General features: G+C 34.5%; 1 protein-coding gene across 14 annotated transcripts in view; it reads right to left on the reverse strand.

The window, feature by feature from the left end:
- Window positions 1-27,466, reverse strand: part of PPFIA2 (PTPRF interacting protein alpha 2) — a 463,335-nt gene that overhangs the window by 123,679 nt on the left and 312,190 nt on the right. For all 14 annotated transcript variants that reach the window (XM_081060602.1, XM_081060606.1, XM_081060596.1 and 11 more), the window contains one exon: window positions 19,115-19,231. In XM_081060602.1, coding sequence (XP_080916728.1) covers window positions 19,115-19,231 — 117 coding nt within the window. The remainder of the gene's footprint in view (window positions 1-19,114; window positions 19,232-27,466) is intronic.

Consider the following 27,466-nt stretch of genomic DNA (forward strand, 5'->3'; position numbering starts at 1 on the left):
AGCAGAAGGGAACTGCCTTTCCAAAGTTACGCCCCTCCCCCAGGGTGTAGTCACACAGCAGCCTAGCCATCTGTCCCCTCCAATCTTTCCTTAGAGAAAGATGACCCTGCGGGATTGTCCCTCATTGAGATTGAGTTTATGTTATCCTAAGTCTCCATGTTTGGTCCTTGTAAGCAGGGTCTGCAGTCAAAGACGAATAAGTTTCCTCATGGGAGGGACGACTTAAGCCAGACGGGACCCCCTCTGGGGTCCCCATCTTTTAGCACCCCCATTAGATAATGTAATAAAGTTAGGAGGCAGCTGTGCCCCTCCTCTTCTGAGAAGCTGCTGATGTATGCCTCAGCTATTGTCCTGCACACTCAAGTGTAAAGGACCCATTAGAGCAATAATATCTCGCTCTTCCTGCTTGGCTCATGGGATAGTTTCACCTTGTGAGACTTGCTCCCCCAGGGATTGTATGTACTACACCTTGGTCATTTGGGGATGGTATGCATCGGTTGCATTGGGACAATTATGGAAATTGGAAAAATGTTTATCATGTGGTGTAAGAGTTTTGCAGACCCTGCCCCTAATCATGTGATTCCTATTGTAAAAAATCAATAAATACCCACGGAGACCCGATTTGGGGCTCCAGTCTCTTGAGGCTTCGAGTCCCTTGGTCCTCTGTGATTTAACTGTATTTGAGTCTCTGTCTCTTTATTATAGTTTAACCCTCGCTGCCTCCCTCACCTTCCCACGGCTTGTGTTGTGCAGGTCGCAACACCAGGGCATTCAATACCACATACAATGTAGTGCTGTATTATTGTGAAGCTAATTAAAAATGAACTTTTTAGACAGGTTTTATGGACTCAAAAACACTGATAATGAATTTTATGGAGGTCACAATCAGCTGTATAATGAACTGAAAAAAGCCAGTTTACAATCATTAGGCAAAAACAGAACAGGTTTAGGGAAGAAGGCTAGAGCCAATTTCCAGTCAGTTATGTCCAAATTTGGGATAACTAAGTTATGATATTACAAGCTTTTTGTCATAATGGCAAATATCTTTGAACTCTGTAGACTACTTACAAGTAACTAGGTAAACTTAGTCTTTATTGGAACTTCTATCTCCTCACATTGAGAACTGTCTGTAGTCAACTAAAAAAAGCAATTTTTAGAAACTATAAAAATCACTAGAAAACAAAATGCTGCTTTGAAAAATGTTTTGCATAATTGAAAAATTACATTTAGGTTTCTAGAGCCTTAAAAATCTGGAGAAACTGAGGCTCGGGTAATTACACAAAGGTGATCTGAATTAAAATGCAGAAATTTGAATTCCCAGTTTAGTTCATCTACCCTTTACCATATTGCCTTTAATAAGAAAATACGAGGTCTGAAAATTAAGTTCGCAAACTTTTGCAATGATGTTGCTAACCTCTTTTGATAGAGGAATTATTCATTATGAATTTGTACCAACTGGACAAACAGTTAATCAAGTTTACTATTTGGAAGTGCTGAAAAGGCTGTGTGAAAAAGTTAGACGATCTGAACTTTTTGCCAACAATTCATGGCTCTTGCATCACGACAATGCACCAGCTCACATGGCACTGTCTGTGAGGGAGTTTTTAGCCAGTAAACAAATAACTGTATTGGAACACCCTCCCTAGTCTGATCTGGCCCCCAATGACTTCTTTGTTTACCTGAAGGTAAAAGAAATACTGGAAGGAAGACATTTTGATGACATTCAAGACATCAAGGGTAATAGGACGACAGCTCTGATGGCTATTCCAGAAAAAATGTTCCAAAATTGCTTTGAATGGTGGACTAAGCACTGCCATTGGTCCACAGCTTCCCAAGGGAAATACTTCGAAGGTGACCATAGTGATATGCAGCAGTGAGGTATGTAGTATTTTTCTAGGATGAGTTTGCGAACTTAATTGTTAGACCATTTACAAATAAATCAACATGATAAAGTTACACATGCTATATGGTATAGATAAGTACTAAAAATGTGGTGCATGCATGTGTATGAATATATATATATATATATATATATATATATATATATATATATATATATATATATATATATTCAACAACTATTTGTTCAGTAAAACTGAATGGTGTTAGCTTTCTAATTAGAAAAACAGTTATTCTGATTCTGTGCACCTAAGGTGTACTGAAATCTTGTTTAAAAATTGCATATTTTTAATGTGCTCAAGGTATAAAAAATTTAAATATAAACAGTAATCAGGCAACTAAAATAAAACACTTTAAATGTTCACCTTCTGAATTCCTTTAAAGAACAGATGTATCCTGCATAGTTTTTGCACTATTTTGGAATTTGGGGCTATTCATGGGAAATTTCTCAAACTCAATTTCTTTTTTCTGAAGTGTTTATGAATCTTGTGTGTTTAAAACTATGTAATATTTCATTTGTCAAATCACCTTAAATATATTTTATGGTAAGCTTAATATGTTTCTTATATATATTTTGGATACAAGTCCCCTTTATCAGATAGATAACTTGCAAATAGTTCTTCCTAGTCTGTAGATTCTTTTCACTTTCTTGATGGTGCTGTTTAAAATGTGAAATGCAATGTTTTTAATGTTAATGAAGTCCAATTTATCAATTTTCTTTCATTATGACTTCCACTTTTGGTGTTGTGTCAAGAAATTATTTTCCAACACAAGATTATAAAGACTTTCTATGCTTTTTCTTTTAAAAAGTAGAAGTATATGCTTAAATTATTGTCAAATGTAATAAAGGCTCAGATGTTAAAATTTTAAATATATACAGATACATATATATATATATATATATATATATATATATATATATATATTAATTCAACAAATATTTATTGAACACCTACTATGTGCCAGGTGGAAAGCATTAGGTTTTAGGATTTTTTTTTTAAATATGATGATACATTCCTAACATTAATGAAATTCTCAAGTGGAGAAATGACACACAAATAAGTGACTATTAAGAGAGTCATCAAAAGTTTTTGAACAGGGAAATAACATGTAAAATACCTGCTGTCAAACTGTTCATCTCTCCTCATAATCCTATAATGGGAAAGTTTTGCTTGCCTTATAGACATCGATTTTTCTTCCCCTCAGCTAGAGTTGCAGATCAAATACAGGATGTCCAGTTATATTTGTTTTTGAGATAAACAATGAAAAATTTTTCAGTATACGATGTCACAGGCAATATTTGGGTCAAGCTTATACTAGGGGAATTGGTTATACAAAGAAAACATTGAGCCAAGACCTGGAATAAGAGCATAAGTCACACATTTATCTGGCAGAGACAACAGAAAGATCAAAGGTTGAGAGACACAAGTGGGTTTAGAATTTTCAAGGGAACCAGTGCAGCCAGAATGAAACAAGCTACAACAAGAGAATGGAAGCAGATGTAGATGGGCAGATGGTGTGGGTTCTTGAGATCATCTCAACTCCTTAACTTGTAGTCTGAGTGTGACGGGTACCATAGGAAAGTGTTGAGCCGAGGAACGGCAGACAAATTTGTTTGCTTTACCTTCACAACAATCTCAATCAGACCCGTTTTCAAGGCCACCTTTGTGTGTCAAGGAGCGCCTTGTGTGTTCAATCCTCTTTAGTGATTCTGAACCCCTAGAAGATGCAATTGGCCGAGATCTAGGGGTCCTACTTCTGGCGGTTGGCATGGTTATGGTCTTTGCCATCCTCCATGAGAATCCTCACCTGGGACAGATAGGTGGGTCTTCCTGCTCAACACTTCTCCTGTCTGAGTCACTTACTCTCACCTGAATTACTGGAACAACTTCCTAATGGGTCCCTTTGCTTCTAACTTTGTCTTCATATGTTCATTCTTAAAACAGCCAGAGTGGTCCACTGTGATTTTGTTACACTGTAGTCACAGCAAATCACTCCTCTGCCCAAAACACTGAAATGGCTTTCCATTTTTCTCAGTACAAAGCCAAAATCTTTTAGTGTGAGTGTGACAATGAGCAACAACCACAGCCCCTCATTCTGCTTTCTCCTCCTTCTCCCCTAATCTTTCCCCATGCTGTTTCCTCCCTGATCTGTCTCCTTTTATTTTTCCATTTGTTATCTTGCTTCAGCCACACTGGCAACCTCACTGCTCCTCTAATAAGTCAATCACTTTCCCACGTTACAGGCTTCGCTTCAGTTTTTCCTTCTACCTGGAATGTTCTTCCCTAGCAATCCACACATGGCTAACACCCTCAACTATTTCAAGGAGGCCAACACTGACCATCTTATATAAAAGTGCAAACTGTCCCCACTCCTGTGTTTCCCCAGGATTCCTGATCCTTTTGTGTGTCTACTTTTTCTTTTCTTCAATAGTATTTATCATTGTCTAATGTACCAGATTATTTCCTTATTTATATTTATTGTTTATTGTCTCCTAACTTCTTCCAGCTTGCTAGATTATAAACTTCAGGAGGCAAATGTCTTTCATATGTTTTCTTCTACGTACATCTCAAGTGCCTAGAATGATGCCTGATGCATGATGGTTATGCGATGGATTTTTATTGACTGAATATATGTTTTGATTACTTCTGTGTCTCTAGTGGTAGAACAGTATTTTCCACACAAATATATTTGTTGGGTGAATGAATGAATGTTTTTACTAATGAATGAGTTTTAGAAAAAATAGTAAAGATTCAGATAGAAATGAAATATAGAGACAATATATTTAGCAATCATTGCATAAAGTTTATGAAAAAATGTTTCCAACATAACAAATATAAAAGGGAATTTAGTCTTTTTCTCCTGTTTTAAAAGCACTATATAGATGAATTATCTTTATGGTAGAAAAATATGAAGTAAACTTAGGAAACTATTATTATAAATGCATATTAAAATAAATAATGCAGTAGAAATATTCTACCTACATATAAGACCAAGTAGAGTGAATGAATCCCAGAAATCTCAGCATGTTACAGTTATACTGACTTCTTATGAGATAAAGCCAGGAATTTAGACATGTTCTTCCATTTTATATCAGGTAAACAATGGAAACAAGTCTCTCTTTGTATTTGATAATCTTCAACAACATGATTTCATCATTAATGTTTTTTATCCTATTTCTAACTTTAACATTTATTAAAAAATACTATAACACGTTTTTAAAGTTTTAAATTAACTTTAAAAACGTGTTATAGTATGTTTTAGCCACTGCCCCATGTAGCTATTACACAGCTGATAATTTCCCCCCAAATTTATTGAGATGTAATTAACTTATAACAGTGTGTAAATTTAAGATGCACAATGTGATGATTTAATATATGTATATATTGTGAAATGATTACTACAATAAGGTTAGTTAACACATCCATTACCTTACATAGATACCATTTTTCTTTTGTCATGAGAACATTTAAGATCTACTCCTTAGCAATTTTCAAATATACAATACAATACTGTCAACTATAGTCATTAGGACCGCTGATGATTTAATCTTTATTGTGAACATATTTCTAAACGTCCTTTGTACATTTCTGACATCTCCCTTCCCATGTTTTTCATTTTTAAATCGTAAGTCCTTGATTCTCTCTTAATGAATTTCAAATAGGCCTTTTTTTGTTTTGTTTTATGCATCTTACTTCTCATGGTTTATTAATCTTTCTATAGAAAATAGGAAAAGGTGGGGCAAAAGGGTAAAAATTATGAATTTACCTTATTATTAATCAAATTCAGATATTAAAGGCATAGATATACTTAAAATTTATCAGCATTTAAGGAGTAAACACTGAGCAGTTCCACTGTGTTTTTGAAAACAGTTCTATAAAATGTTATCATTAGAGATGAATTATTGATTGCTCAAAGAACTTACACTAAGATTTGCAATCATTAACATAAGTAATCTAGCACTAATAATTTTTTGGAGGATTGTGAAGAATCTATAAAATTGGAAAGTCCTATAAAATATATTTTTGTGAGGAGAAGAGAAATGTAGAATTAAAGACATGTAGAACTTAATTTAAGTGAGGAGAAGAGAAATGTAGAATTAAAGATATGTAGAACTTAATTTAAAAAATAACACTGATTGACACAGGGAAAGTATTCATAGGCATAAAAATAATAAGGAAAATAAAAAAAAACCTAGAGCTGATAGTTTATTGTAAATTTCATGAGCATCAGGAATGTAGGGTGAAAGAAATATACATACAGAACAAAGGACCAAATCAATTAGGGATTCAATAGGCCAATAATAAAGTCTATTTGTGAATATGTGAGTAAATCCTACACCAGATATTGATCCAAGGAGGGACTTTGTAATACTTCAGCCAATCTGATGCTCTAACAATTATTTCTTTTCATTCCAAGAGATTGTTATTCTCCTCATTTTACTTCATATCTTCAAATTTGAATTTACTTCCAAATCCTCAAATAAGACTGTACCTTTCATTAGAATAATGACAAGTAATAATAATAGCTAACATTTATTAAGTATTTACTTACCTACTTACCCAAGAACATACAGCTGGTAAAATTTTCTGGCTTTACACATGCATGGGTTCATAACAGTTACTCCACTTTACTAACATTTAAGTTCTGACTATGTTTTAGGCATGGTTCCAAGTACATTACATGCATAAACTCTTTATTTTCTATAACAAGCTACTAGATACAGAACACGACATTGAAGCATGGAGTATAAGTATTTTGCTTAATGTTACACTATATAAAAGTAATAAGGTTAAGATTTGAACCGAGGAATTCTGATTCCAATGTCATATTTCTAGGAGTCTTTCTTCCTCCCTCTCTCCCTTCTTTTGTTCATTCATTGCTTCATTTATCCATTCATTCAATCAACAAAACTCTACTATCTGTTTAGCCTCTACCATATGTCAGACCCTAGGTTGGGTGTTCAAAATATGAAATTTCCTGCCTGAAAGTAACATAATATGGAGAGAAAAGAATAAACCAAATCAAGCAACCAAACAGTTAGACTCTGAAGGACCAGAAAGCATTTAAGTACTAAGGAATCTAAAGGCTTCAAAGCTATGATTTTGGGAATTTTTGGTCTGTCTGCACTGTGTTTGTTAATCTCCATGTTGCTTTCTGGCTCTCAAAAATCAGGTCTGACTTCAGATTTCAAATCTTGTCCAACAAATACCAACAAATAACCACATTTTGTCTTTGATTTGAAATTATCCAGCACAGAATTTACAGCCGTTATTTTTAATTCCACATTGACTCAAATCTGTTTCATCATACAAAAACAATCTATTTGTAGCCCCTGCAAGCCTAAAGCCCAGAAGAAAGCTGAAGTATCCCCCATATGAGTGAAATGAAATGGTTCCCGACTTTTTCTGTTGGATTTATGTTTTAAAACATCACTCTGATTCATACTATGTTGAAAATGGATGGTAGAGGGCCCATGGGAGACACAGAGAGACCGGAAAGGAAGTGCTTATAATAATCTAGGTAAAAAATAAAAGTTGTTTAGACCAGAGTGATTAACAGGGTTAGTGAAAAGTGGTCAGATTCTAGATATAATTTGAAGGTAGAACAAATAAAATTTTTGTAGAGTTTGATGTGGGGTATGAGAGATAGAGGGCTTGAGGATGATTCCAAATTCATTAGGTTGAGTGACTGGAAAAGCAAGGTTTTTATCCTCTGAGATTGAAAAGACACAGCAAGGTTTTGGTGGGATATCATGAGGTAAGTTTTTGACATTTTAAATGTACAATGTCTTTTAGATACACCAGTGGAGATGGTCAACAATACACAGTTGCATATGTGTACTTGGTTGCAGGGTCTGCACTAGAGGTCAAGGTTTGGATGATATTTAAAGCTATGAGACTGAAATCACTGAGAAAAGATAGGGGGAATTGAGCCCTGGGTTCCTTCAATATTAGGACGTCAGGAAAAAGAATGTGATCCAAGAAAGGGACTGAGACAGAACCATTGGTGAAGTAAGAGAAAAACAGAGATAATGTGGTTTCCTGTAAAGGGAAAAACATGGGAATTAAAGGGGAAAGAATGATCAGCTGTGTCAAATGCTGCTCAGACATCAACTACACGGACTGAGGATTGCCCACAGTATTTTGCAATAAACATTTAGTGATGATAGTGACAGAAGAGGTTTCTGGGGAGTGGTGGGGCGAAGACCTATTTTGGAATAGGTTTATAAAAATATGAAAAGGAAGTGGGGACTGTGAGTGGACAACCCTTTTGAAAAGGTTTGCTGTAAAGGGGAGTAGAACATACCGCAATACCTGTGGTAGAAGTAGGGTCAAGAGAGAAACTTTTGAAGCTGGAAGAACTTTGTATGTTATAGATAGAATAGATAAATAAAAAAATAGCAAAGGGGAACACAGAATTGCTAAAGAATTATCCTTGACTAGATGGCCTGCTGAAGACATAAACACAGGTGTAACAAAGTTTGCTTTATCTAAGGTTTATTTTTGAAAATTTTAAAGACTCCTGCCCAGTCTAATAAGCTCCTTAATCCTCTTAGACACATGGGTGGATTTAAGACTTTTCTTATAGTATATACTCCCATATTCAGAAATCCATGAAATCAGGTAGTTTGTATGCTGCTTTTTTTCACCCATATTCATTTTTAGCATTTGTACACTTGTTATACTATTTATATCCACTCTTGCTGTTTATAAGCTAGATGAGTTTGAGACAGTAATCTCTGCTCTACAAACCTTACGGGATTATTACAGGGATCAAATAAAACAATTTAGGTAAATGCACTTTTGATAAAGTGCTTTATACCAGTTATTTATTGTGTTCTTAGTGGCGTGTAGCCCTTGTTAATGAGGTTTCCAGATAGACTTGAAGAACAGTTTGCCTATGTTTGAAAAGCCAGAGCCAGCCTTAAGGAATCTCCTGCAGAAGACGCATCCTGCCATGTGCAATTTGCCTGCAAATAACGGGGATTTCTGGTCTTACAAGTTTAGGAAACAATGCATACCATGTTCCCCCTTGGGGCCTGACAATATTAAAAAATAGGTATTCTAATACATCCTACAGTAAAAATACCAATTCAAAATTGTATAACAAAATATTTTCTAATATTTTTGTCCTGAGAATTCTCTTTTTTGAGGAGGTTTTGTAAAACCCCTATTGAATTCCTGGAGAATTAGTGCTTCATGAGAAATGTTAAGATGAATAACGTCTACCAAAGTGAAAAATGAAATTAGGTCAACTGCAGAACATCTGAATGATGACAACCTTAAAAATTCTCCTGGATTGGTTTAATACATCAGACAAAACAACTAAAAGGAAGGAAAAATTACTTTTCCTTCTCTGTAAGGTGACAGGTCCCTCGGCATAAAATAGACACTCAAATTATGACAATAGGATAGAGCTAAATGAACAAACTTCCTGTCAAACTCTTGTGATTCAGTCAGTCCTATGAAGCCTGAAGACATCTTACTTCACCAAAGATGTGCTTAGTTTGCTTCCATCAAATCTGGGCTAATATAAATAATACTGAATCTACTATTAAAAATAAATTTACAGAATCAATTCCTCACTCACTTCCCATCTAGTAAGGCCATAGTTAAAGCATAAAAACCCAGTCACTGAGTTCAGAGAGAGATTTGTTATGAAGTTCATGATTTCCCACACAACATTAGATTTTTATCAGTTATGTTTGTCATTGCATATCAAAGATGCCTGACTTTTAGTCACAAGCTTTCTTTCCAACTCAGCTCCTATAAAATTGATATGGGATAAATTCATGTACATAAGGATGAACCTTGAAACAGCTTAACCTTGCCTATTCTGGGCCCATTTCTAGCCAATCATGGACCTTGGCTACATGTCTCCTCTTTCCTGGGAGGTTTGCCAACCCCAATATGGTAAATTCATAAACTCCACCCTCCTATTTTGTTTCATTGCTCGAAAATTCTACTGAAGAATAAAAGTATGCACTTTATTATTATGAGAAATTACATCACAACATATGGGGTCAATGCACAGGACAAAAATATTGCTAGTGCCATTCAAGTGTAAATAAATACAAATGATAATTATCTCCAACACAGACAAAAATCGGGGCTTAACCAATAATGCATAAAATAAGCCACAGTTGACAAAGACTGAATTTTTGGAAGAATAGTTGTTGGCAGTAGTTGACATGTAGTGAGGAAGGCTATAAAAATGGGCACAACACAGTTAATGCACTGGAGACATCCCTGTGGATGATGGGTTTTAGCTAGAACTTAGCAGAGGTCTTTAAAAAAATGACACTTGTGATAAATGACATTTATTGGAATTTTTATATAGCAATGTGGTATACTTGTAAGACAATCGTTTAAATGTACAGCTAATTACATATGTATGTGTGTATATATATATAAATTGAATATATTCCACATATATATATATAATATAATATATATTATACTTGTATATATGTGTATATCTATAAACAAAATGTAATATATGTCATATATGTATATATAAACAAAATGTAATATATGTGTATATACATACTGTGTTCCCCCGAAAATAAGACCTAGCCAGACCATCAGCTGTCATGAGCCTTTTGGAGCAAAAATTAATATAACACCCAGTCTTATTTTACTATAAGACTGGGTCTTATATGATATAATATAGTATAATATAAGATAATATAATGAATATAATATAATAATATAATGTAATATAATATAATATAAAATACTATTAATAATATAATATGATAAGAATGATAAGATAATACAATATTGGGTCTTATATTAATTTTTGCTCCAAAAGACGCATTAGAGCTGATGGTCCAGCTAGGTCTTATTTTCAGGAAAACACAGTATAAATAAAATGTAATATATATTACATATGTGTATATATATAAAATCTAATATGTACTATACATAAAATTATATATATAAATTACTACACACACACACACACACAAAAAAAAAAATAAGTCCATAAAGGCCCTGAAAGCAGGCTAAGTAAGGTCTGTTTGGTCAGAATGTCCTGGCTTCTAGATAGCCGGCATGTTGTCAGGAAAGGGTGGTGGTGTGGCTCATGGGCATGTTATTTCCCTTGGTCCCATGGACCCCTCATCCTGTATAGAGGAGCAGAGAAGTCCAGGTCAAGACCCCACAAATCGTCGGGCCAGAGCCTGGGTATTTCTAGCCCAGGTTTGAGCACCGCACTCTTATTGGTTAAAAGTTCTGAATGCTACGGTGTAGAAATTAACTGGGAGAAGTTGTGGGAGAAAATAACCAATTTTGTAAAGCATACTCTTGAATATAATAAAACAATCAACTCTAGGAATCAAATACATGTCTAAGTACGACAGAATAAGTGATTAGAAAAATAAGATTGAGTTAGAATGAAATGTTAAAAATCAACAAGAACACCTAGAGAAATCACTCTGGCACGAAGGGATGTGAGAGCACAATGTTGTCTGGAAGTGAGAAGACCAGGGTTCTAGTCCTGCTCCAGCCAAATAAGTCATCTCATCTTCCTTAGTAAGCCTCCATTTCATTACATATAAAATTAAGAAAAGGAAAATCTCTATCTACTTCAGAAGTCTGATATGTGAAAAAGTGACAAGTCCACAGAAAACTGAAGTGCAAATGATTTTTCAAAAGCGTCTAATCAAGATGTGTCCATGTTTACAACACTACTATGCCTTCCGATTTCTCCGAGAATAAAACCGGACTCTTGCCCACAGCCCACAAGAACACAAATGATCTGGCCCCTGCCCAGTACTGTCCTGTCTCTCCCGGGCCACTGGGCTCCAGTTACCCTGACATACGTCCTCCCAGAGAATCTGCCAGAGGCTCTTGCCTACCCTTGGTGCATTTGCACCTCATGTTTCCTTCGCTTCCAAAACTCTTCAAGCTTTTCCATATGGCTGACTCCCAGTACTGTTTCAAGTCCCAGGTCAAACCCCACCTCCTAAAAATGTCCTTCCCTGCCAAGTCTAACTTCCTCCCCACCTACCCTGTATCTGTCCCTTGATCACATTAACTGCTTTTAAAAAAATAACTTCTTTTTTTTTACCTTTGAGCATCTTCACCCAGTTATATGCTTTTGTTAATTACTGGAGCCCTCTCTGTTTTGTTCATTACTTGGACCAAACCACCTAGAACAGGACCTATTTCCTAGCACGTTTAATAAAGTCACCACTAAATATTTATTTAACAATGAATGAACATGAAAGCCCGTATTAATAAATATGATACCTACACAAATGCTTATAATCAATGTGCAAAGACGTTTGTCATTCATAGTCAGTGTTTCTATTCCTTACAATGAACCTGTAAGTTAGGCATAATTATTTACCTGTAACTGATGCTCAGGGAAGCTGAAGGATGAGGTCACACCACCAGTAATTGGCAGAGATGGGATTTGCATTCAGGTCTACAGACTTCAAACTAACCAGTATTTCATGCTGCCTCTCTCACACCCTCCAATCAGAATTAATTCATTGCTTCTTTAAACTCTAATATCATTTTGATTCCACTTTATTCATAATTTTTTGCAGCATTAATTTGGGCATGTTCATTTCTCACACTAGTTTTCTTAGCAACGTTATTACAGAGACCATGTCTTCTGAGTCTCCACCAGTGCCTAACATTCTACTACTTAGCCACCCACATCACTTAGTAAACATTTGAGGCTCGAAAAAATAATTGGAAGTACAGAATACACCAGTCAGGAGCATTATTATCTCCTTTACAAAAGTAGTGTTTATGGAAAAATTTCACAAATTAACTGGTCTCTAGCAAGTAACAGGAAGAAAGTTATTGAACCCAGTTTTGAACATTTAATGAGGTAAACTTTTTATTATCCTGTGAATATTTATGTTCTTCTAGAACAAATGATTAAATTTATGGTACACAAAAATGTTTAACCTTGTTTCAGTTAAGCTTATTTTTCTTTTCATTTTGTTTTTAAAATGTTGATAATAATTACACAACTTTTCTATGAGTAATGAGGCCTGTTTCAGAGTGTGCTTTTATGAGACTATTTTTATCAACTATTTTGACAGCGGAGTTCTCAAGTCACTGACAACACATCTGTTGGCTAATAACCCACCCTGACTCTGTAATTTAAGTAACTTTACTGCTCTAAACAAAGGGTAATCCTTATAACTAGGATTTACAAGTCACTTGCTGACAGTTCCATAGTATCTAACTATAGTTTGGTGTTTCCCCCCAACAACCACTTTGCAGTTTACACACTAATACAATCATCCTACACTGATAACTTTCATCACATAGATACTCCCCAAAATAATATGCTCTTTTTCTTGGTTTGAATATCGCTTTTCAGCAGTTCTCAATAAAAAATTAAGTGCTAGGATTTAAATTACATTCTTATGATACTTGCTATTCAATGGCATAGATATATTTAAAATAATCATGTTACAGGGGATAATTTTGAAAAAATATGTTTTGTACTATGTGTGAAATTTAGGAGTATTTACATTAAAGTGATAAAATAATAATTAGAATATTATTTTATTTTTTCAAGAAATATTTTGTCAAGAAATAGCAGTTAGAAGATAAATACGTCCTGGGTTCTAATGTACAGCATGATAATTATAGTTAATAATATTGTATCGTATACTTGAAAGTTGTTAAGAGAGTAAATCTTAAATATTCTCACCACACACACAAACACATAACTGTGTGAGGTGATGAATGTGTGAATTAGCCGTAATCTTATTATAGTAATCATTTCAAAATATATATATATATATATATATATATATATATATATGAAATCATCACATTGTACATTTTTAAAATTTAAAATTACTTTAATTTTTATTAATTTATTGGAGCAACATTGCTTAGTAAAATTATACACAAGCTGTGATCAAACAATACGGTGAATGTTTAAATAAAAATATTACAGTACAAAAAAAAGCATTGCCATTAATCCCACTCAGAATACTTCCCCTCACTTCGAACACACTCCTTCCATCATTCTTGCCACTTTCTGAAGCGTTCTGGAAGTCTTCTTTCGTGAATGTCTTCAGTTGTGCTGTCGTGGCTGCCTCGATGTCCTGAATTGATGCAAAACATTTACCTTGCATGGTCATTTTGACTTTGGGGAAGAGCCGGAAGTCACGTGGTGCCAGATCTGGTGAATAAGGTGGATGAGGACATGTCGTAATGTTTTTGACAGAAATTGCCGTACCAGAAGCGATGTGTGTGTGACATGGAGCCTTTCGTACATAGCTGTCATGGTCTATTTACGCCCCCGACTGTAACTTTGTTTTTGTCAGTTTCTCCCTTTAGTTCTGTTAGTAGTTGCTTTATATATTTTGGTATTTTCTATTTGGAAGCATCTTTATTGATAACTGTGATATATACGCTATATTGATAGCATCTAAAAAGATAACTGTCTTCTTGATGTGTTGTCCCCACTATCATTATGAAATGTTCATCTTTGTTATTTGTTTATCTTTTTATCTTGAGGTTTGTTTCTTCAGATATAAGTATTGATACTCCTGATTTTCTCTGGATGTCATTTGCTTAGAGAATCATTTTCCTTCCTTTCACTTCGAGCTGACATTTGTGCTGGCAGCTGCAATGTGTCTCTTGAAGGCAGCATATGGTTGGGTTTTGTTTTTTGATGCAATCTGCTAGTCTGCCTTTTTATTGGTGAGTTCAGTCCCCTTATATTTAAGGGTGATTATTGATATGAGAATTCCGTGTAGCCATTTATCTTTTGTTTATCTGGTAGCTCAGTGTGTCCAGTGTTTCTTTGCCTTTCTGTTTCTGTCTCTTATTTTAGTTGGTGGTACTCTATGATTTTTTTCTCCTCTGTTTCCTCTTTGTTTATGTCTCAGTTCTGGATTTTAAGTAAGTTTATAAAAAAGGAAGTTTCATACATACAGTAGTCATTTTTCTTCAGCACGCATCTTATTTCCATTCCCCTTTGCAAATTCAGACTTTCACCCCCTCCCCATTTTTATTTTTGTTGTTACAAATTATCCCTATTTATGCTGAGTTCATTTCCAAGTTGCAGTAGCAAACTGTCTTCTTCTTTATGTTCTTATCTCCTTTAACTTGTATGTTATATTTAAGTGTATAGTGCCCTATTCTGTATAGGGGTTACCATTTCCTGCTTCTGTCTGTCTGTTAGTCATCTTACTCATAGCTTTAAATCCTTTTGTGTTTTTGTTTCTGGTTGAATGACCTCCTTCAGTATTTCCTGTAATGTAGGCCTTGTGGTGGAACATTCCCTCCATTTCTGTATGTCTGGAAGATCTTTATTTCTCCTTCATATCTAAAGGACAACTTTGCTGGATATGTTATTCTTGGCTGGTAGTTTCTCTGTTTTAGTAGTTTGAATATTTGATTCCACTCCCTCCTGACTTGTACAGTTTTTTGCTGAAAAGTCTGAAGACCATATAATGGGCTTTCCTTTATAGGTTACCATCTTCTTTTTCCTGACTGCCTTGAAAATTCTTTCTTTTTCATTAATTATTTTTTTCATTAATTAATTCTTTCTTTTTCATTAATTTTTGACAGTTTCAATATAATGTGCCTTGGAGACGGCCTTTTAGGCTTGAGATAATCAGGTATTCTGTTTGCTTCTTGTATTCAAGGATCCAGTTTGTTCCTTAGGTTTGGGAAGTTCTTTTTGACTATTTGTCTGAATAGACTCTCTGTGTCCTTCTCCCTCTTTTTCCTTCTGGTACACCATTTACTCTTATATTATTCTTTCTGATAGAGTTCTTTCATTTCTTTTAACTCTCAAGTCTCTCTCTTCTTCCATCTGCATCATTTCCAGATTTCTACCTTCAATATCAATACTTCTTTCCTCCATTTGGTCAGCTCTATTTCCTAAGCTCCCTGTTTCATTCTTCATCTCTTTTATTGAGTTCTTCAGCTCCAGAATTTCTATTTAGTTCTTTTCTAACATTTCATCCTTTTTTGTAAGGTATTCATTTTTGTCATTGATTTTATTTCTGAGTTCATTAAACTGCCTATCTGAGTTTTCTTGCACCTTATTGAGTTTTTTTCAGAACTGCAATCTTGAATTCTCTGTCATTTCAGTCAAATATTTCCATGTCTTTAAGTTTATTTTCTGGACATTTTTCATTTTGTTTCTGAGCTGCCTTGCTATTGTGGTTGTTCATAGCATTTGATGGATTATTTCTCCTTCTAGGCATTTATGGGAATGAACTCGGCAACAGGTTTATAGAAAGAGCATTTTTGTTTGTTTGTTTGTTTTTGTTTTGCTTGTTTGTTTTTTTTCCTCAGTAGGTAGCGCTGGAGCATTTTATTTTATCTTGCTCTGTTCTGGCTTCTGTTTGTGGAAGATTTCCTGGGAAGGTGCGTGACTCCTCTGGACCAGCTCACCTTGGTCTCAGGGCACCATCCCCATGGGAGAGTATGGTGGGTGATGGGGTTCTGGCCTCTGAAATCCCATTGGTGTCCCTGCAGCTAGATACAGAGTTGTACACCTCAGCAGTCCTAGGTGCCCCAGCTGAGATCAGCAAGGAAAAGTGGGGGCAGGGAGGGCTGGGAGAGGCTGCTGGTGTGTTTGTGGCTTTGTTCCCCTTCAAGTAACTGCTATTGCTGGATCTCAGCTGTCTCAACTCTATGTCTTCAGCCTTGTCAGTGGGATTAGGCACAGTCTGGTGTGTATCTGCCATTCAGGAACTGTCTCTCCAGTTCTTAGTACTGTAGATATTCTGCTCTTTAACCCAACACTCACTGCTACAGTTTCTTCTGGGTTCTTCTGAGTGCCCAGGAGGTGAGATGGGTGTGTGTGGCAACCAGGTTTTGTGGGTTTGTTTTCTGCCTGGCATTGAGGGCTGCTAGACCACAGCTGTCACACTTCTGTATTTGGTCTCTGCCTCTAGGTGTCTTCCGTGATCACTGGGTTTGGCTATATTACATGCTGTTCACTCAGACAGAAATGCTCAGGCTGCAGAAAGCACTCCTGCAGCCTGAATCATCTCTCCAGAGACCTGTAGTGAGCTCTGAGCTGTGTTTGAGCACCCATCTTTGCTCTTCTCCCTTCCCTCCTCCCCTGTTTGCCCTGATTCACCCACCTTCAGATGTTTCAATGTGCAGATCTGTCAGAGATGTTTATGTGTTGTGCAGGGATCCTATGTTGAATTATAGCTGTTCCACTTGTTGTAACTTCAAGGGGAGAGATCAAGGGGGACCCCTCATGCCACCATGTTTCTGACCCAATGTACATCTTAAATTTACACAATGTGTCAATTATATCACAATACAACTTGAAAAAATGTCAAGCTAGGAAATGAGATACAAATAAATATTTTGGAGTACTTTCTTGAATCAGCTCAGGAGTAATAGGAACAGAAACATAATTTACTTATTTTTAAGTTTTAAAATATATACCGAGGGTGCCAAAAAATGTATGCAAGTAGATACTTTGGTCAACGTTGCTCAAGCAGTAGTTCGCCATAATCAGAAGTGTCTGGATGCTGATCGCAACCACTTTGAGTAACTCTTGTAATTGCAGAAGTCAAATGTGATGTATATTCATCTTTTGTTATTGGTATATATTGAGTATTATAATTTTAATACAGTATTTTCCTTTCTTAAAATGTGTATATTTTTTTTTGGCACCCTCTGTATATACATAACATATATTTTAGGTTCACTTTGGCAAATGGGGGCATGACATTTTAAATAATATGATAGTATATAATTATACCAAATTATTTGGGAATCACTTTTCCTACAATTCTGGTAGGTTGAAAAAATATCAATAATTACAATATTTAAAAATCTTTAGTTACATCCATAACAAAGAGTAAGTAGGATAGCAGTGTCACAGTATTTCTATTCTACACTGGCTGAAATGCCTTCACCAAGAACTGAAAGGCAAAGAAAGTTAACAGCAAATATTTTAGGTCACCAACTACTTAGTATCCATTTACTGAATTAATGTCAGTTTGTTTATTTGAAGGAAAAATAAATCATTTTTATTCAAATTTTAAATACAGCTCATGAAATATAGCTGTCAGATTGTGGTTTATTTTTAATACCTAGTTTAAAATATCTATAAAATACATGGATAAAGGCTAAAACAGTAAATCCTTAAATGATGAGCTTGATTTCAGCCACCCAGAATTGATGGTGGTTTCAGGAAATTAGTCTGGTTTACTTGCCTTACTTACCTTTTATACTTCAAGTTGGAAACATAAGAAGACCCTCTATGTATTTTAACTGGCTATGTAAGGGAGTGCTTAATTCATTTTCTAGTAAAAATAGTTTAGTGCTATTTGTTTTGAGGTCCAATAACTTGCTTCCTAATCTCTATGTTTAAAACCTCTTGACATTTACAATGATACAGATTCATCTTCCTGATTCATGTGGTCATGTGGTCTTGATGATTAAAGAGTTCAACCATGCAAAGATAAAACTTACTAAAGGCAAATAGTCAGGAGATTGTCTAAGCCTCAGGTATAGGATATGGAAATGACTATGTAGTCTTTATCTGATTCCAGACCTACCAGCAACCAGCTTTCTTCCTCGTGTGCTGGAAACAGTGGAGCAGCACAAAAAAGGGCCGAACCAGATTGCTGAATCCCTCAGCTTGGGTATAACCCCCACCCGAAAAGAGAATCACTCTCTTCTAAAAAGTAAAAAGAATCCCATATATAGTTTCATATATCTTTTTATGCAGTTTCTCATTAATAGGAGTATTGTAGGGACTTCCCAAATACACAGAAAATATAAAGTCAAATTACAAAAAAAAGTTTTGTAGTGATAAGTCACAGATTATTTGCCTATTGTACATAATACCATTTATAAATGAAAATTATCATCCTTTAAAAAGTTCTGAATATACAGTACCAATATACATCTATATAGATATATTTATACAATTATATATATGTTCAATTAGATATATAACTGAATTGTTTTTAAGAAAATCAAATTAACAGTCAATAATGTGAAATTATATGTTTATGTGTTTATGCATATAAAATATACATATGCATAAACACACATACATTATTTTTAAGAGAATCAAAGAACAATAACTGAGAAGGGAAATAATCATAAACTTTTGACAAATAAATCAAAATATAATAAATAATGTTTATTACATGGATTTCATATTTCATATTGCTGTTAAATGATATAGCAAGTAAATATTTCCATGTAAGAGCATGTTATATGGGTCATACCTTTTCATGAACTTTCTGGCCAGGTTCCATCCCTTCAAGGTGTTCTGACTCTGTAGACCCCTCACTTGATGCCATTTTTCTTTGTATATGAACATTTTGTTCACGCAAGGCAACAATCTGTAAAATAAAAGCATTATGCTTTTAAAATCTAAAATAGAGCATACATTATAAAAAAATTGAATATGGTTAAGAACTGTTGAATATAAACAAATAAGCAGAAAAGAAATATTATTTTACTCATTTTATTTGAAAAATATATTTTTTAATCTAGCTTAGCATTTTGAATAATATTTATAATATTTATAAGAATGCAAAATTTACTTAAAATGTTTTCGAGTTGGAAAATGAACCTATCTAGTTGGAAACATCTAAATCAGTGGCATGATCCATGTGTTATTAATTCAGAAATTACCTTTAAAATTAATTTATGAAATGTGATAAAATTTGCATTTGTCAGTATTTTTAAAGTACAAAAAGAAGCATAAATGAAAAGATTGAAGGCTGAAGGCTAATTATGAGCACATTCAATCACCCTAAGAGATAGCGTATCTGCAATTTAAAAACTAGCAAACACACAAGCTGGACTTAAATAATTTTGTGGCACTCTCAAGAGAACTTAGAATTCAACTGGTCTCATTATCATTATTGCAATTATCTTAGTACAGCTAGTCCAAACATAGTTAATTTACAAAAAAATTCTCCAAAGGCAATTAATTCCTGCAAATTTGTAACTCAATTTTACAGACATGATACTTCCACCTAAGCAAGAGTTTCAGAAAGTTGTAGTTTAACTGTTCTTGGTAATATACAAAGTGGAACTAGCATTCTAGCAATTTATAAATGGTGTTTTAATATATACAGTTGACTCTTGAACAATGCAGTTTGAACTATGTGGGTCCACTTATATGCAGATTTTTTTCAATAAATCATATAAATGTATTTTCTCTTCCATATGATTTTCTTAATATTTTCTTTCTCTAGCTTACTGTATTGTAAGACTACAGTATATAACACATATAACATACAAAATATATGTTAATCAACTGTTTATGTTATCAGTAAGGCTTCTGGTCAAGAGTAGGCTGTTAGTTACTTTTGTGGAGTCAAAAGTTACACACGGATATTCTACTGTATGGTGATAGATACACCTAACTCCTGAATTGTTCAAGGGTCAACTGTATTATCAACTCAGATATTGCGTCAGTATTGGTTCTAGGGGAAATCACTGTCCATAGTATTTAAAACACAATAAATAGTGAACCATATAAAACTTATATGTTGAAATCATGAGACCAATATGTCACACAGACCAATAACCATCAAATAACACAAGATATCCAGAGGTTGGGTGTTTTTCCTGCTGCCTGTCAGTGCTTCAATGCCCAGAGGGAGCATGATATTCACAATATCAAGTGATCTTCCATATTACAACCAGCGTTTGAACATACAGCAAGTCGTTTTGAAAAGCATATCACCTCACAATGAAGAAAAATGATGTAAATGCTTTTCTCTCTTGTAATACTAAAACCACCAAATAATTAGTTCTCTTGCTCCCATTTTTGTCCATCTGCAAATCTATCATCCATCCACAAAGCAGTCAGATTCCTTTTGTAAACTGAAGTTATATTGTGTCTTTCCTCAGCTTTCTAAAGAACTTCAATGTCTTCCCAACTTATTGAGTACTTTTAACTTCTTACCAAGGTCTATAATGTCCTACACGATCCCTTTGGCTCCAGTGGCCTCCGTTCTGTCCCGTAAATATAACCACTCTTTCTTACCCAGCACAGAGAAACTTGGTCTTCCTGCCTGAAACATTCTTCCCCAGCTCAAACACAGCTGACACAATCGTAGCTTACACAACTCAGCTGAAATATCACTCCTCGGAGAAAACGTGGCTTGCCTTCAAACGCTTATTACAATATGTCCCTGTTTATTTGTGTGTGTTTCATTCATTAAAATATATTTCAGTCTTTATTTACTTACTCACTTTGCTTATTTAGCTAGCAGAAGTATAAATTATATCTCATGGGAAAATAACCTTCAAAGGAATACTATATTGCAAACAATATTTTCATATGAAGCAATACATCAATATTATTATGGACAGGACATTCAATAAAAATGTATTGAATTAAATAATGAATAGATACAGAAAAACAAAGAGTGTAAACCTAATTCATTCAGAGATAACAAAAAGATAAAAATTTAAAGTGCTTGGGAATTCCTTCAGAGACATTCCTTTCATATTAGTGTGAAAATGGATTATGTCAAAGGAAAAATAAAAATAATATAGTCTTTGTGTATATCTTTTTATATTCACTTTTAAAATTTGTCTCTTGCATAAAACAATAACATTATATTACCACCAATGCATAATGAAATTTTATTATGAATTTGAGTTTTTAAAAATTTAAGTATTGTACACGATCTGACAATGAAGTTTGCGAACTTTCCACCATGTAGGTTCATGGTAGAAAGTTCGTGAATTTCATTGTGAGGAAACATTTCCTTTCCAAGTACTGCTACCATCCCACCCTTGAACTCTTTATACATCATTAAGGTATGCACACATTTCTGGGGAGATTCACATGAGGCAAGTTTTGCACATATTTTCAGCATACAATCCACTGAACACCCATGGAGCTGTAGTCACTAGAAACTTCCTAAAATCATTTTAGCTGATCAATCATGACTTTGGCAAGTGTTTGATGACATTTTTTTCTAAATGCCAAACATCCCTTCAAAATTCCTTTTGGTATCAACATCGTACATGTTCATTGGAGAATTTCCTTATCCTACTTTAATCCTAGAGTGACTGCCAATCAAGGGGCCAGAGCTAATGGCAAATAGGTGGGCACAGATCCAAGCCAGGGCAATTAGAAAATTCCTTGAGATGTTTCTGGCGGAGGTATGGGGGAAGATTCTCTCTACTATGGAAGACTAGCTGGTAGGATATCAGGGTGCTGTTCACCATTACTGTAGTTCCACCTCACAGAAAAATCAGGTGGACAAGATGGAGCCCCAATCAATTCCTTTGCTCCTGATTCCAGCCATTCTTAAATAATCTCTATCTCTGGCATTTCAATAATATAAACCTCAAATTTCCCTTTTGTGCTCAAACTGATTTTGATTGGTTTTCTGTCACTTGCAACTAAAAGTGTTCATGCAAATATAACAGGGAACGTGAAAGGCAACACAGCACAAGCAATGTCTAAGTGGAGATTCTGGAGAATGTCTAAGAATTTACCAGGGACACAATGGGAGCAAACTTTTCAGGTAGATAGGAGAGCATAGGCTCTTTGTGTTTCTAATACTATCGGTTAATTATTTTAATGCAAAAGGTATCTCGAGGAAGATGGAAATATGACAGGAGACTAAAAAAACAAAAATACTTCAGCTGAAACTCTGGCTTCTGTGTACTTCTTGTTTTCTGGCTTAATGCTTTGCCTTGACCTGTGTTTGTGTTTCCTGATTACTCATTCAGCTTCTGACAACAGGACCCACTGCTTCTATGTACTCTGAAACACTCGTATTTACAACCCAATCTTCCAAGTTTTGTTCTTGCCTTTGCTTCTGCCAGGTTGTTTTTTGCTCTCATCAATCTCTGACCCCATTCTGAGGACGACTGGTGGCCTTGGTAGCCAGTCTTTCAGTCTGGAAAGTTCCTCAGCCCTTTTTTTCTACCAGACTTTCTCTGGAATCCTATCAGGTTTTCCAACAGACCCTCTTCTATCTCCTTTCTTTTGAACAACTGTTTTCCTTGATGGCCTGGAGAGATTTGTTCATTTCACAAATATTTATTGAGCACAAGGCATTAGGAAAATACAAGAGACGGAAAAGGTAGAAATTTTTGCACTAACAAAACTTTAATTCTTGTTGAATGAGAAAAAAACTGTAAAAAAAATGTAGAATATATTTTCAAATGGTGATAATTGCAAAGGGAAAATGAAAGCAGGGGAGAGGTGCTGTGAGGTGCAGTTTAATTAAGAATCATGAGATTTCTAAATATAGACCTGAAGACGGGACAAAGAAAGCAGTGTGGGTATCTGAGAAAAGAACTTTCCAGGCAGAGGGTTCAGAAAATATAAATTATTATTGAAAACAAGAGTTTGAGATTCATGAAAATGTTGCAGTGAGTTATTCAAATGATGTAAAATATCCCCTTCAAAAGAGGGCTAAAGAAAACCCCAAAAATCAGTGAAAGTTGATGCCTTGGAAACTTGGAAGTGTCAGGAAACACACAGAAATATGCAATTATTAAGAGAAACGTGATTTTGGAGAAAATAGTCTGTTCAATATGTTTATATTCCCAAACTTTGGGGTTTCTCAAGTGTTTAAGATATATTAATTCATTTATTCAACAAATACTCATTGATCACTGATCTAAGAATCAGACGTCACACGAAAAAATGCAGATGAAGTCCTTCTCTCAAGTAGATTACATTCTAGTAAAGGGGGTGGGGTGGGAGGTGGGGGGCAGAAGAAGGAAGCAGTAAGACAACAACAAAAATAACTATGATTTATTAAGTTCTTAAAATGTGCTTGAAACTGTGCTAAGCACTTTGCTTCTTTATATCAACTATCATATGTTCATCTATACTATGCTTTCTTTTCAAGTTTGAGACTTCTTCAAAGCAGACCCTGAGACAAGTAATTACGTACAAGTAATTTATCTGGGAGGTGCTTCCCAGAAGCATAGCGTTCCTTAAATAATCTTGAAAGACCTAGGATGAATTCAGGCCTTAATAAGTGTTACTGGTAGTATGACCTTGTACAACTTACTTAACTTCAAGTTCACATCCCCATGTTCTAAAGTGAGGGATACCTACACCATAGTGTGTTTGTGCTGTAAAGTACTGAGTCAAATATGATGTATATTAAGCATTCATTATGTAAGGACAATAATAAAGACTTCCATTCTCCTCTTCAACTTTTTCTTCCTGTTCACACTTAATGCTTTAGGTTGCTGAGTAAAACGTTGTAGACACACACACACACACACACACACACAAAATGCCATCTTGGCTCTGAATTTCTATTCATTTGGGTGACCCTTTGTGAGATGATAGAAAAAATATATACATATATATATATATATATATATATATATATATATATATATATATATATATATATGTCTCTGCATAGCTCTCCTAAAACCCTTGTAAATTCCTAAGTGATACGAATGCTAGAAGCATCTTTTGTTTTATTGAGGTGACTGAGTGGGCTCTTGGATGGCTCCTTGGATGAAGGCTGGTCAACAGAAGGACCAAGCCATGATCAGAAGCTTGAAATTTTCAGCCCTCCACCCCCCCCCCATTCTCCAGAGAGGGAAGAGGGGCTGGAAATGGAGTTAATGATTGATCATACTTATGTGATGAAGCCTCCATAAAAATCCCGAAAGTATGGGATCAGGAAGCTTTCAGGATGGTGACCACATTTATATACTGGAGTGTGATACACCTTAATTTCACAGGGAGAAGTTCTTGCTCTTGGGTCCCTTCCCTACCTTTCTCTATGAATCTCTTTATCTGATTGTTTGTCTATATTCTTTATCATGCTTTTTAATAAACTTGTAAAAGTAAGCAGTAACTGGTTTCCTGAGTTCTGTGAGCTGCTCTAGTAAATCAATCAAACTCAAGGATGGGATTTGGGAACCTCTGATCTAAAGCCAATCAGTCAGAAACACAGGTGACAATTTGGACTTTTGATTTGCATTGAAGTGGGGTGGGAGAAAGCTTGTGGGACTGAGACTACACCTGTGGGATCTGACACTAACCCCAGGCAGATGGTGTCAGAATTGAGTTAAATTGTAGGGCACCCAACTGTCTTCTCAGTGAATTGCTTGGTGGAGGGGAAAAAAATCCCACATATCTGGTATCAGAAGTATGGTGAATGTGTTAGTGGTGTGAAAGTAAAGAAGAAACACAGGAAGTAGACTGGGGTTTTTAATCTACATACACTTTCTTCCTCTTAACTGCCTTTTAGTCATCTTTTCGGTTTTAACTTATATGTCACTCATTTTGGGATATGACCATCCTCCTTCCAAGGGTTTAAGTCAAAATAATAAGCAAACAAACAAACAAACAAATAAATAAGCCATCCATGTAGAAGACTAAAGTTGTATTTCCCAACGTTCACATTACATGAGTCAAGGTTGAAAAGGAGCCCTAAGGATGGAAAAGATCACTGGATAAAGAAAGAAAAGAACAAGAAATACTGAAATAGCCTTGTAAGATCATGGAAGGGCAGCTTAAAGAAAGTCAACAAAGATATTACGTAAATATAAAGTAGTAGGCAATTTCATTATGTGTTAAAATGTTACAAAATTTGCAAGTATAATGCAGCCTAGGCAATGTGTTTCGGGTGCATTGAACTATATACTGTGTTTATAAGCTTTAGATTTAGAATAGATTGACAATAGATGGGAAAACAAAATTCCAAGTATATCTAGGAATTAATTTCTGTTAACATAATTCTTAAAGTGGAAAAAGAAAAGCAATGTAACTTAGTTTTCAACTGTTTTTTCTCTTCCTCATTTTTGAGAATCTTAATGTACAGGACATTTCCAGGAGTTAGATAATGAAGAAAGACAAATAAGAAATAGGAGTTTAGAAATTAAATTTGTAATTAAGAACTACTACCATGTTTCCCCGAAAATAAGACCTACCCGGACAATCAGCTCTAGTGCATCTTTTGGAGCAAAAATTAATATAAGACTGATCTTATTTTAATATAAGACCGGGTCTTTAATGTAATATAATATAATATAATATAATGATATGATATGATATGATATATATAATATATAATATATGTAATATATTATGTATAATATAATATATTATATATAATATTATAATATAATATATAATATATAATGATATAATATAATATAATATAATATAATATAATATAATATAATACTGGGTTTTATATTAATTTTTGCTCCAAAAGACTCACTAGAGCTAATTGTCCACCTAGTCTTATTTTTGGGGAAAATAGGGTAGCAATAATAACAGCTGCTATATGTTGGACATCTATTAAGTGCCACATACATGCAAAGTGATTTACACAAATTATATTATTTAATCCTCCCCAAAACCTTATAAACCTGGTATTATTATTTTTATTTTAGAAATGGGGAAATTAGCATAGAAGGTATCAGCCAAATACTATTATATCTAATCTATACTTGAGGTCATACAGATTAGATAGATAAATAGATAGATATAGATCGATATAATAGATAGATAGAACTTCAAAATTTCCAATCAAGGCTGATACCTTCAAAATTTATGTTTGTTTAAGCATTATGCTATAATGCCATTTGAAAATTAATGAAATGTTTCACAGCATATATAATCCAAATATTTATCTAGGTCAGGACTACAGTTCTGTGGTCAGATAGCAGGGGGATTTACTTGCTCTGTTTTGGCAAAATAATTTAGACACAGACAATATCTTCAATTATTCCCAGGAATAAAATCATGCTCTTTACATTATTTATCATTTTTATTTATAACTCTTAGGTGGCACAGGCATTTCAGTTTACCTTGAAAATTTCCCCACTACTTTTAAAAATAAATCATGTCTACCCTTCATGCTATTCTCCAGGGATCTTCCTTCTGAAGTTTTCAAATTCACATTTGCCTTTACCTACTTAATAAGAACTTCCATACAGTGCCCACATCTAATTAACAAAGATCCTTTTCATCTATTTTTACCCCAAACTCAATTAACAATTCCAAGAGTGAGACTTACAGAAATCTCACTATACCAACACATAATTTGCTTATACACAGATACTTACTCTAATTTAGCTGAATTCCATACTTAGATTACACTGAGATTGCAACATGAGAAAACAAAACAAGACCAAAAAAAGCAAATAGTAGAATAGTAGGGATTTATAATTTACACTTAAGCAACTCCAGTTGCAAAGTTTGGATTTGTACTGTTATGTATTAATTGATAAACCATAAAAATTGAGACACTTATTCAAACAGAATTCAGAACCCCAAGCCAATAGATATTTCACTTTCCAGCTGTGGCTTTAGTATAATAAAATGTATAAACATCACGAAGCATATTAAAAGCAATGTAAAACAACTTCATGTAGTCTAATGCAGTTTGATCATCTAGTATGTAACCATTATTTTCAACGTTTTTTTCAGTGAGCATGAATAGACTCTGAAAACTTGTGAAACTATACTGGTCCAAAGAATTATCAAATTGTTCTGAGATGAGAATCAGAGGTTTGAATTGTGAGAATTTGCCTCTTCCTAAGTTAAAAAAAAAGTTATTTAACGATTCAATAAATGAATCCACTAATCCTAATGAAAATCAAAT

The sequence above is a fragment of the Rhinolophus hipposideros genome, assembly GCF_964194185.1.
Source record: "Rhinolophus hipposideros genome assembly, chromosome: 9".
NCBI classification, from domain to species: Eukaryota; Metazoa; Chordata; class Mammalia; order Chiroptera; family Rhinolophidae; genus Rhinolophus; species Rhinolophus hipposideros.